The 12,840-nt window shown below is 34.4% G+C and overlaps 1 protein-coding gene across 1 annotated transcript in view; it reads right to left on the bottom strand.

Moving 5' to 3' along the window:
* Window positions 1-12,840, bottom strand: part of Atf6 (activating transcription factor 6) — a 213,084-nt gene that overhangs the window by 55,753 nt on the left and 144,491 nt on the right. Inside the window, exon 15 of the mRNA XM_078027138.1 lies at window positions 8,365-8,449. Coding sequence (XP_077883264.1) covers window positions 8,365-8,449 — 85 coding nt within the window. The remainder of the gene's footprint in view (window positions 1-8,364; window positions 8,450-12,840) is intronic.

The following is a 12,840-nucleotide window of genomic DNA, read 5'->3' on the forward strand; positions in this document are numbered from 1 at the left end:
AATAGATCACAACACAGTAATTATGGGTGACTTCAACACACCTCTCTCACCATTGGACAGATCCTCTAAACAAAAGTTGAATAAAGAAACTATAGAACTCAATATCACAATCAATAACCTAGACTTAACTGACATATATAGAATATATCAACCATCATCAAGTGGATATACTTTTTTCTCAGCAGCACATGGATCCTTCTCAATAATAGACCATATATTATGCCATAGGGCAACGCTCAGTAAATATAAAGGGGTGGAGATAATACCATGCATTTTATCTGATCATAATGGAATGAAATTGGAAATCAATGACAAAAGAAGGAAGGAAAAATCGTACATCACATGGAAAATGAACAATATGTTACTGAATGATCAAGGGGTTACAGAAGACATAAAGGAGGAAATCAAAAAATTCTTAGAGATAAATGAAAATACAGACACAACATATAGGAATCTATGGGACACAATGAAAGCAGTTTTAAGAGGGAAATTCATCGCCTGGAGGTCATTCCTCAAAAAAAGGAAAAAACCAACAAATAAATGAGCTCACACTTCATCTCAAAGCCCTAGAAAAGGAAGAGCAAAACAACAGCAAATGTAGCAGAAGGCAAGAAATAATTAAAATCAGAGCAGAAATCAACGAAATTGAAACAAAAGAAACTACTGAAAAAATTAACAAAACTAAAAGTTGGTTCTTCGAAAAAATAAGTAAGATCGACAGACCCTTAGCCATGCTAATGAAGAGAAAAAGAGAGAGAACTCAAATTACTAACATACCGGATGAAAAAGGCAATATCACAACAGACGCTACAGAAATACAGAAGACAATTAGAAATTATTTTGAAAACCTATATTCTAATAAAATAGAAGTTAGTGAAGACATCGATAAATTCCTTAAGTCATGATTTGCCCAGATTGAGTCAGGAGGATACTCACAACTTAAACAGACCAATATCAATAGATGAAATAGAAGAAGCAATCAAAAGACTTTCAACCAAGAAAAGCCCAGGATCGGATGGGTATACAGTGGAGTTTTACAAAACCTTTAAAGAAGAATTAATACCAATACTTTTCAAGTTATTTCAGGAAATAGAAAAAGTGGGAGCTCTGCCAAATTCATTCTATGAGGCCAACATCACCCCGATTCCGAAACCAGACAAAGACACCTCAAAGAAAGAAAACTACAGACCAATATCTCTGATGAACCTAGATGCAAAAATCCTCAATAAAATTCTGTCAAATCGGATACAAAGGCACATCAAAAAAATTGTGCACCATGATCAAGTAGGATTCATCTCTGGGATGCAAGGATGGTTCAATATATGGAAATCAATAAATGTTATTCACCACATCAATAGACTTAAAGATAAGAACCATATGATCATCTCAATAGACGCAGAAAAAGCATTCGACAAAGTACAGCATCCCTTTGTGTTCAAAACACTAGAAAAACTAGGGATAACAGGAACTTACCTTGACATTGTAAAAGCTATCTATGCTAAGCCTCAGGCTAGCATCATTCTGAATGGAGAAAAATTGAAGGCATTCCCTCTAAAATCTGGAACAAGACAGGGATGCCCTCTATCACCACTTCTATTCAATATAGTTCTCAAAACACTGGCCAGAGCAATTAGACAGACGAAAGAAATTAAAGGCATAAAAATAGGAAAAGAAGAACTTAAATTATCACTATTTGCGGTTGACATGATTCTATACCTAGAAGACCCAAAAGGGTCTACAAAAAAACTACTAGAACTAATAAATGAATTCAGCAAAGTGGCAGGATATAAAATCAACACGCATAAATCAAAGGCATTTCTGTATATCAGCGAAAAAACTTCTGAAACGGAAATGAGGAAAAACACTCCATTCACAATATCCTCAAAAAAAAAATAAAATACTTGGGAATCAACCTAACAAAAGAGGTGAAAGATTTATACAATGAAAACTACAAACCCTAAAAAAAGAAGTAGATCTTAGAAGATGGAAAAATATACCCTGTTCATGGATAGGCAGAACTAACATCATCAAAATGGCGATATTACCAAAAGTTCTCTATAGGTTTAATGCAATGCCAATCAAAATCCCAACGGCATTTCTTGTAGAAATAGAGAAAGCAATCATGAAATTCATATGGAAAAATAAAAGACCCAGAATAGCAAAAGCAATTCTAAGTAGGAAGTGTGAATCAGGCAGTATAGTGATACCAGATTTCAAACTATACTACAGAGCAATAGTAACAAAAACAGCATGGTACTGGTACCAAAACAGGCGGGTGGACCAATGGTACAGAATAGAGGACACAGAGACTAATCCACAAAGCTACAACTATCTTATATTTGATAAAGGAGCTAAAAGCATGCAATGGAGGAAGGATAGCATCTTCAACAAATGGTGTTGGGAAAACTGGAAATCCATATGCAACAAAATGAAACTGAATCACCTCCTCTCGCCATGCACAAAAGTTAACTCAAAGTGGATCAAGGAGCTAGATATCAAATCAGAGACTCTGCGTCTGATAGAAGAAAAAGTTGGCTCTGATCTACATATTGTGGGGTCGGGCTCCAAATTCCTTAATAGGACACCCATAGCACAAAAGTTAATAACAAGAATCAACAAATGGGACTTACTTAAACTGAAAAGTTTTTTCTCAGCAAGAGAAACAATAAGAGAGGTAAATAGGGAGCCTACATCATGGGAACAAATTTTTACTCCTCAAGCTTCAGATAGAGCCCTAATATCCAGAGTATACAAAGAACTCAAAAAATTAAACAATAAGAAAAGAAATAACCTAATCAACAAATGGGCCAAAGACCTGAACAGACACTTCTCAGAGGAGGACATACAATCAATCAACAAGTACATGAAAAAATGCTCACCATCTCTAGCAGTCAGAGAAATGCAAATCAAAACAACCCTAAGATACCATCTCACTCCAGTAAGATTGGCAGCCATTAGGAAGTCAAACAACAACAAGTGCTGGAGAGGATGTGGGGAAAAGGGTACATTTGTACATTGCTGGTGGGACTGCAAACTGGTGCAGCCAATTTGGAAAGCAATATGGAGATTCCTGGGAAAGCTGGGAATGGAACCACCATTTGACCCAGCTATTGCCCTTCTTGGACCATTCCCTGAAGACCTTAAAAGAGCGATACTGCTTAAAAGAGGGATACTGCTACATCGATGTTCATAGCAGCATAATTCACAATTGCTAGACTGTGGAACCAACCCAGATGCCCTTCAATAGATGAATGGATTAAAAAATGTGGCATTTATACACCATGGAATATTACGCAGCACTAAAAAATGACAAAATCATGGAATTTGCAGGGAAATGGATGGCACTAGAGCAGATTATGCTTAGTGAAGCTAGCCAATCCCTAAAAAACAAATGCCAAATGTCTTCTTTGATATAATGAGAGCAACTAAGAACAGAGCAGGGAGGAAGAGCAGGAAGAAAAGATTAACATTAAACAGAGTCATGAGGTGGGAGGGAAAGGGAGAGAAAAGGGAAATTGCATGGAAATGGAGGGAGACCCTCATTGTTATACAAAATTACATATAAGAGGTTGTGAGGGGAATGGGAAAATAAACAAGGAGAGAATTACAGTAGATGGGGTAGAGAGAGAAGATGGGAGGGGAGGGGAGGGAGGATAGTAGAGGATAGGAAAGGTAGCAGAATACAACAGTTACTAATATGGCATTATGTAAAAATGTGGATGTGTAACCGATGTGATTCTGTAATCTGTATTTGGGGTAAAAATGGGAGTTCATAACCCACTTGAATCTAATGTATGAAATATGATATGTCAAGAGTTTTGTAATGTTTTGAACAACCAATAAAAAAAGAAAAAAAAAGAAAAATGTGAACAACTGGTGAAAACTAAGCAATGTGTCTCAGCATATTCACTGTACTCATCTTTAAACTTTTCTATAGATTTGAAATTTTTAAAGATAAGAACTTGGGGGACTAAAAAAACAATAGGCGACTTTGTCAAATACTGTTGAGAGGTTGAGTATGAGAATGGAGCTGTGCCTTTTACTGGTCATTGATGACTGTTTTAATAAAGCATTTCAATTTCAATTCAATTTCAATTCAATTTCATTTCCCCTCTGGAAGGGGAAAAATCTTGATAAAGAGTAAACAGAAGTGAGAATTAGAGATAAATAATGAAGTGGAGGAAGTGAGTACAAGTAACTCTTTCAAAAATTTTCCCATGAAGAGTAGTGGAGAATTAGGATGTGGAGTCAAGGAGTCTCCAAAGGTAATATTAAGACATTTAATATGTTGATGGGAATGATCCAGAAGAGAAAAAGAAATTGATCTTCTAGTAGAAAAAAGGTATAAACGCAGGGGCAGTCTTGAAACTATGAGAAGTGCTAAGATTTAGGGCCCAAAAAGGAAGGAGTCACTTTACATGAGGCAATGATGATGACAATGACAAGAGTGGTACCATAGAAGCTCACCCAGAAAATAGGTACTATTTAAAGAACTTTAATTCTCATACCAACGCTAAAAGGAAGATATTACTAATATTTCCTTTTATAGATAGATGCTGAAATACAGAAAAGTTAATTTATTTGCCTAACAATACATATTTGGTAAGCAGAAAAGCCAGGATTTAGACCCCAAAGGAGAGATTTTTTTTCTTTCAGTAAAATTAGAGGCAAAGCAAAGTTTGTGTGTATAGATACAGGTAGGCTGGCAGTAGTGAAAAAATGACATAGCTCTTGCATAATAACATTTTCTCCAAGCAGTTTTTGGTGGGTTCATCAGCTGAGGGGAGGAGGAAGAAAGGATGTTGGAGATTAGAGAAGAAAAGGTGAGAAAGTCTTGCTTCAGGGAGGAGAAAAGTAAATTTAGTAGCAATGAATAGCAGTATTGAATTTGAAGTGAATCTACTTGTCCTGATTGGATGATACTTTCCAGTTATTTTTAGCTGACTGAGAGTAGGCATAAAAAGAATAGATGGGTTTAACTAGGGTGCGGGGTGAGGGGCGTTCTGGGCAAGTGGCATCTATGAAGATAGGAGGCAGGGAGTAAGAGGAGTCTGCAAGAGGGCTGATAGTAAGAAACCATGGAATCTAGGCTAGGAAATCATGAGGAATGCATGAACATTAATGATGTGAAAGACAGAAAAGGTGGTCGGGTCAAAGGACTAGAGATTTGTGAGGAAAGAAAATAGTTGGGATGTAGATATTAAAGTAAGAGAGTAAGTAACCATCAAAAAGTAGGATATGTGAGAAGATCCCAGAGGGAGTTTGGCTTCAGAAAAGGGTCCCGATACAAGTGTTTTGGAAAATGTATGTGTATATGTAAGTATTCTAAAGTTGATCATAAATGACTCATAGCTTTGATATTAACTATTATTTTCAATAACTACTCTTCCTCCTACCAAAAACAAGAATTGTCACAGAAAAAAGAAAAAGCATGTTATTATTTCCATTAAGGAACATGGCTAGATTCTGCAATCTGCATTTGGGGTAAAATTGGGAGTTCATAACCCACTTCAATCTAATGTATGAAATATGATATGTCAAGAACTTTGTAATGTTGTGAACAACCAATAAAAAAAATAAAATTAAAAAAAAAGGAACATGGCTAAACTGAGACAAAACCACATCTAAGTTTAACCCTTTGTTTCTTGTTCCAATATTGTCTCATTATTCATTCATTGTATATGAAAGAACCCATTCAAAATGTGTAATTCGATGTAGCTGAGAGTCATAAAACCCAATGAAACTTAGCTCAAAATCAATGTGACTGTGAAATAAAATTATCAGCAAAGCTAACAACAACAACAACCCTAGATTGTGAAAAACAAATTGAAATTATGATGTACATGAAGAGAACTGTGTAGAAAACATTTCTAATAACTGCTAGCATTCTGCATAATTAACACATATCCATGAAAACACTTGTTTTTAAAGGGGGAGAGGAAGATAAGTAAAACACTGTTAGAATTCCAGTATTGCAACATCAGAGTAATTTTGTTTTGTTTTTTAAGTGAATTTGTTAGACACAAAGATCACACATTTCTGTGATAGTAATGATGATAAGGTCTAGATTATAACCATGTGGATGGGAGGTTGAGGTGGCAGAGCATAAAAGACTATCAAAGAAGGCTAGAGCACTGGATGAAACTGTTATGTGATGTTCAAGTTACACGGAGAGATGTCAAAAGCAGTGGTGAAGAGTCATCAGTGAAGGTGGGGTAGGTGACAAAAAGGCTTAAAGAAATAAAAAAAAAACCTGATATTATATACTTGAAAGATGTTAGGGGAACTGAAGGAGAAAGAAAGAAAAATAATTTGGAGGCTATAGTGGATAACAAGGATCCACCTTTCTCCCCATGGGCTCTGAGGTACATGAGGTAGGGAAGGAAAATCAGGTTCCAATTTGGGAAGTATCCTTAGAACAAAAAGGCGAAGGGATTGTTCTGAGAAGAAGCTGAGGATGTAGCATAGTACTTGAACTTGGTGTGTTCACAATCAATCTTTCTTAAATTTGAATCTCAATTTTCCTAATAGTTTACTATATCTTAAAAAGGAAAAATATTAAAAATTTATTTACAAAGAATCTGGAACAGATTAAAAAGGAAATAATCCTCTAATGACTTTATTTTCCAAATCCATGAAAAACTCATCTTCAAAAGTTAGTCTCCTAGCCAAGATAAAAAGAATCCAGCATATTATTGTTTTTGGCTTAATATAAATGGACAGCTATTATAAAACAAAACCAGGCATTCTCTTGCATAAGAATTCAATATCAGAGGAATAAAATTAAGTGAATTCTGCTTTGATGAAACTTAGAAAATAGCCTCTCTGAGCACAAGCTGAACAAAGTTAACTCTTATAGTTCAAGCACAGAAACAGATACCTATGGGATGTAAATAAATAGATTTCCTAAGTACAATCTTTGGAGTATAGATACAGAAATTTTGGAATATATAGTCCTTCTTCAAGTAAAAATATGATTATTCCATGAATAACTGAAAAAGAGATGTTTGTCCTAATATCATAGTTTTTTCCCCTTAAATTTCTTCTGAATATTTTTAAGACTATGTAAATGTCAAAACTTTTTTATGCTTTAACAGAAAAATTGTATTTTATGTCCATAGGATGCCTTCTAAATATTTCTACTAAGCTGTCTGCATGTAGCTCATGAAATTATATAGTCCTTTAGGGTCTTAAACATACAAAAAAAAATCTGTTCTACAAAGACAAAATTTTATGAAATTTACCTAGAATCTCCCATCAAAATCCAGTGGTTTGTTTTATAGTGGTATATGATGGTTTAATCATAATCATTAATCAGAAATGTCAGCTGATTCAACTGCAGGTTAGTTCTGTCTTCCTCATAGACTATCAGATTCTAATCACTAGACAGAAAATTTACTAGTAGTTTTATTATGCCAGATAAATGGACAAATGGATTTGAGAAAGGCCAACTCTTCTATTTCAATAAGCCTAATATGATGTGTCAGAGCAAATTGTCAATAATATACTGTGCTCATTTATTACACACAGCTGGAAGCAAATTATTTCTCTTCTTCATGAAGAACCCAGCTGGAAGTAATCTCTCTTTCACCACAGTTCTTTAGTACTTTGTATATTACTTACAGGAATTTCTCTTTGGAGGACAAGATTTTTGTTCTTGTTTTATTTTCCTTCTAGGTTATAAGCAAGTAAACTACACCTTGACATTTTTCAATAGCCTCAAAGTATCATAACATTATTTGTATTCCGTTTCATACCCAGTACTCATAGAACAAAATGCCATAGTGACACTATCAATATCAAACTCATCAATATTATGGATTACACATAAATAGGGTTTTGCTATTTGATCTAGAATCATGTCAACATTTAGGTAAAACAGAAAACTGTTTTGAATTCTAAAAACTTAATTACAAAATCAGTGTCAGAACACAACAGGGATTTTTCTGAGCTACATCTCCAGCCCTACCCCTTTTCTTTTTGAGACAGGGTCTCACTAAGTTGCTGACCTTAAGCTTTCGATCCTGATGCCTCAGCCTCCTAAATCACAAACATGAGCCACTGAACCTGGCAACAAGGACTTCTTATACTGCAGGTATGACTAGAAAGGTTCCCAACAAAAAGCAGTCAAATGCTAAGTTTCCCAATTCTGTAAGTAAAAGAGAACTATTTTTTTCTTTAAAAATATAGGAACAATGGAATTTAAAAATAACATTTTGTGAAAAACATGGGAAAATGTTTAAAAAATAATGCATGGAGTTATACTTGCCCAACTGAACACTTCAAATGTCTTTCCATTAATCCAGAGAATCCTGGTTAAGCACAGGAATTTCATGTTGTTTTTAAACTGAAATTTTAACTTACCATTTATGTTTATTGCTGGTAATACAATTGACATTTTTGGTCTTGTGGTCTTGTTATGGGTGGTAGCTGGTAACAGTAGGTGATCCTAAAATTAACAAAGAATAATTTGTTATATATAACAACTGGCTCAGCACTAGAACAGGCCAAATTTAGGCTTTCTATGAAGTTGACATTTCATTGGGATCATGAAAATGAGTTTTTATTTGGACCTGGCTTAAAGGTAATTAAGATCATTCATTAATTAATACAATACACATTTACTGAGTATGTACCATTACCAGGAGTTATGCAGAATTTGGGGAATACTCATGGGTGCTGATAATACATATGCTTCAGTATATTATAAAGAGTGTCATTTAAGCAGTCAGGAAAGGGAGTTTTAATTCTAATTCCACCACTGAATAGCTGAATGATCTGGACAATACATATATATATTTATCTCCTTTCTGGGTCTCACTTTCCAGTCCTGTAAAATAATGAGGGTTAGACTAAGTAATATTACACAATACTAAATTGTGTACCCACTAAACAGTCATTTTCAAACCCCATTTTAAAAGAGAAATTTTCCTCTAAAATATTATCCAAAATTACTAATATGTAAAAGAGAAGTTCTGCTTAAAGCAGGGAAAGGGCCTAGTACCTTTCCTGCTTAGTCTTGCCCCTTTGAAGTGGCCAGGACATAGATATTTATTTGTGACAGGTATATGCTAAAGATGATGTATAGTTCTTACCCTTAAAAAGCATATAGCTTAGTAGAAGAGTTTAAAGAATCATAAATATGTGTCTAGCACAATTATATAGCTCTAACTATAACACAGCCAAACTTCAAATATACCACAGAGTTACAGTAACAAGCATAAAAACAGACATGTAGATCAATGGAACAAAATAGAAGACACAAAGACAAACCCATTTATCTACAATCATCTAATCCTTGACAGAGGTGCCAAAAACATACACTGGAGAAAAGATAGCCTTTTTGACAACTGGGGCTAGGAAAACTGGTTATTCATATGTAGAAGAACGAGACTAAATGCTTATCTCTCACCCTGCATGGAACTCAACTCAAAACAGATAAAAAATCTAGGAACTAGACCAGAAACTTCGAAACTCCTAGAAGACAACATGAGGTCAACACTCCAACACACAGGCATAGGAAACATCTTTCTTAATTGGACCCCTCAAATTCAGGAAACAATGCCAAGAATTAATAAATGGGATGGTATCAAATTAAAAAGCTTCTGCACAGCAAAGGAAAGGATTAATATGAAGAGAATCTACAAAATGGGATAAAATCTTTGCTAGCTACTCTTCTCACAGAGGATTAATATCCAAAATATATAAAGAACTAAAAAAAAAAAAACACCTTAACACCAAGAAATATATTGCTAAGTGAAGTTAGCCAATTCCAAAAAACCAAATGCCAAATGTTTTCTTTGATATAAGGAAGCTGATTCATAGTGGGATAGGGAGCAGGAGCATGAGAGGAATACACGAACTCTAGATAGGGCAGAGGGGTGGGAGGGGAAGGGAGGGGACATAGGGTAATTAATGATGGTTGAATGTGATGATCATTGTTATCCAAAGTACATGTATGAAGACACGAATTGGTGTGAGTATATTATGTATACAACCAGAGATACAAAAAATTAAGCTCTATATATGTAATAAGAATTATAATGCATTCTGCTATTATATATAAATATAAAAAAAGAAAAAAACCTTAACACCAAAAACAAACAAACAAACAAAACCCCAAATAACCCAATTAATAAATGGGCAAATTAACTCAACAAATACTTCTCAAAGAAAAATACAAATGGCCAACAAATATGTGAAAAAATGTTCAACAATTTTAGCAATTAGGGAAATACAAATCAAAACTACACTGAAATTTCACCTTACTCTAGTTAGATTGGCAGTCATCAAGAATACAAACAATGATGTATGTATGAGTTTGTCAGGATGAATCCAACTATTATGTATAAACATAAAGGTCTAATTAAGAAAAGAATACAAACAATGCTGGTGAGGATGTGGAAGAAAAGGAACACTTTTATATTATTGGTGGGATTGTAAACCATTTTTCAGTATGGAGGCTCCTCAGAAGAGTAGGTATGGAACCATCATATGACCCATCTATAACACTCCTCAGTATTTATTCTAAAGTAAAGTCAGCATACTATTATAATACCCATATTTATAGCAACATAATTCAAAATTATCAAATTATGAAATCAATCTAGGTATCCATCAACAGATGAAGAAAATGTGATACACACACACACACACACACACACACACACACACACACACACACAATGGAGTTTGATTCGGCCATAAAGAACAGTGAAATTATGTCATTTTCAGGAACATAGATGAAACTGGAAAGCATTATGTTAAGTGAAATAAACCAAACTCAGAAAGTCAAAGTTTGTGTGTTTTCTTTCATGTGTGGAAGCTAGAGGGGAAAAAGGAAAAGAAAGGTGGTGAGGGGCAGAGTATCTCATGAAAATTGAAGGGAGATAATAGAATAGAGGAAAGGCACAAGGGAAGGGAAAGGGGAAATACTGGGAAATGATATTGGCCAAATTATATTGCAATGTTGTATAATTATGAACAATTATAATGCCTCAAAGAAAAAATGGGAAAAAATAAATATACCACGGAAAACTTTTGATGACCTGTAAGTGAATCAGGTACATCTGAGATTACTGGTCTCTAGCCACACAATTACTAAAAGTAACAATGAGTCAAGAAGAGCTTGGCTTTGGAAAAGAGGGCAATAGAAATGTTTTGGAAAAAATATATGTGTGGCTGTAGGTATTCTAAAGCTGATTATAAATGACGTATGACTGATATTAACAACTATTTCAAATAACTATTCTTCCCTCTAGCAAAAACAAAAATTATCACAGAGAGAAAAGAGCATGATAGTATTTCCACTTAAGGGAGCATCATTAAAATTACATAAAACTGAACCTAAGTTTAACTTGTTTTGTTTCCTAGTTCCTATGTTCATTGTTTCATAATTCCTTCAAACTTGCTATAGGTTAGAACTCCTTAAAATGTAGATTTGACATAGTTAAGAGTAACAAAAACTCAATGCAACTTAGTTTAAAGTGTGATTGAAATGCAATTATCAGCAAAGCTAATAAAAAAGAAACTTATGAAGAGCAAATTGAAATTGATATAGACAGAACTGTGTAGAAAACATTTCCAGTAACTTGTGCTTTGTATAACTCAAGACAACATTTCCACAAGAATACTTTTTTTAAAAAAGGAAGCAAGGAAGGATGAGTGAAGTTCTGTTAGAATTCTAGCATGGCAGTATAGTAGTTTTTCTTTCTTTTCTTTTTCTGGTTTTGTTTTCTCTCATTTTTAAGGAGCATTGTTGGGCACAAAGATCACACATTTCTGAGAATAAGATAACATAACCAAGGGAAAAAAACACAATTTGCTGATCTTCCTGCTATGAAAAGTATAAATAGCTTAATTCCTAGAATTAAAATACTGTTTCGGGGTCTCTAATTTGAATGAGAAAACACACCAAAAACATGTAAGCCCCAAATTTAGGTTATTATAAAAATAAATACACTTAGATTCCAGTGGTCATGAGTTAAGATGAGACTTAGACTTAATTCTGAGTTGCCTGCTCAACAAAAAAATGTTGTTTTTAAACACAATTTTCTTTCTTTCTTTTGCAGTTTTGACAATTGAACCCAGGACCTTGTACATGCTAGTGCTCTACCACGAAGCTACATTCCCAGTCCTTCTTTTATTATTATTATTGTGTTTTAATACCATTTATTTATTTATTTATTTTTATGTGGTGCTGAGGATCAAACCTAGGGCCTCGTACATGCTAGGTGAGCGCTCTACCACTGAGCCACAACCCCAAGCGCCTCCCAGCCCTTTTTTAAACTTGTTTTTACTCTGAGGCAAGGTCATTGCTAAGCTGCCCTGGCTGGCCTGGAACTTGTAATCCTCTTGACTAGGTTCCCAAGTAGCTGGGATTAACACAATATCTCCTACAGATACTCTTCATTAGTAAAAAAATATGTTATTATTTATGAAAAAAGAATCACAATTTCCATGCATACAAATAATTATTTAACCTGCTTCATCTCTGATCATTAGAGATTTGCAAACTGGGGAGGAACAGCTTACATTTTTAATTTTTAACGGTGCTGGGAATTGAGTGCAGGGTCTCACATGTGATATAGCCTGCAATTTAAAGTGCATGTTTGGCAAAAAGCCCAAAGACCATAACTGCAGGAAACCAAATTTGGTATATTATAAATTCTAGTAGTGCTTACCTTATATAATAAATAATTACATACATATAGACAGCTAGAACAGTGCAGTTGCTTCATTTAACAGTTACCTTCACTGCCTTCAAATAAATGAGGTTTGAACCTCACAACAATGAACCCTGAATCATTTTTCTTCTTTGTATTCATCACTCTTTTTTAG

This window comes from Ictidomys tridecemlineatus, chromosome 11, assembly GCF_052094955.1.
Source record: "Ictidomys tridecemlineatus isolate mIctTri1 chromosome 11, mIctTri1.hap1, whole genome shotgun sequence".
Taxonomy (NCBI): Eukaryota; Metazoa; Chordata; class Mammalia; order Rodentia; family Sciuridae; genus Ictidomys; species Ictidomys tridecemlineatus.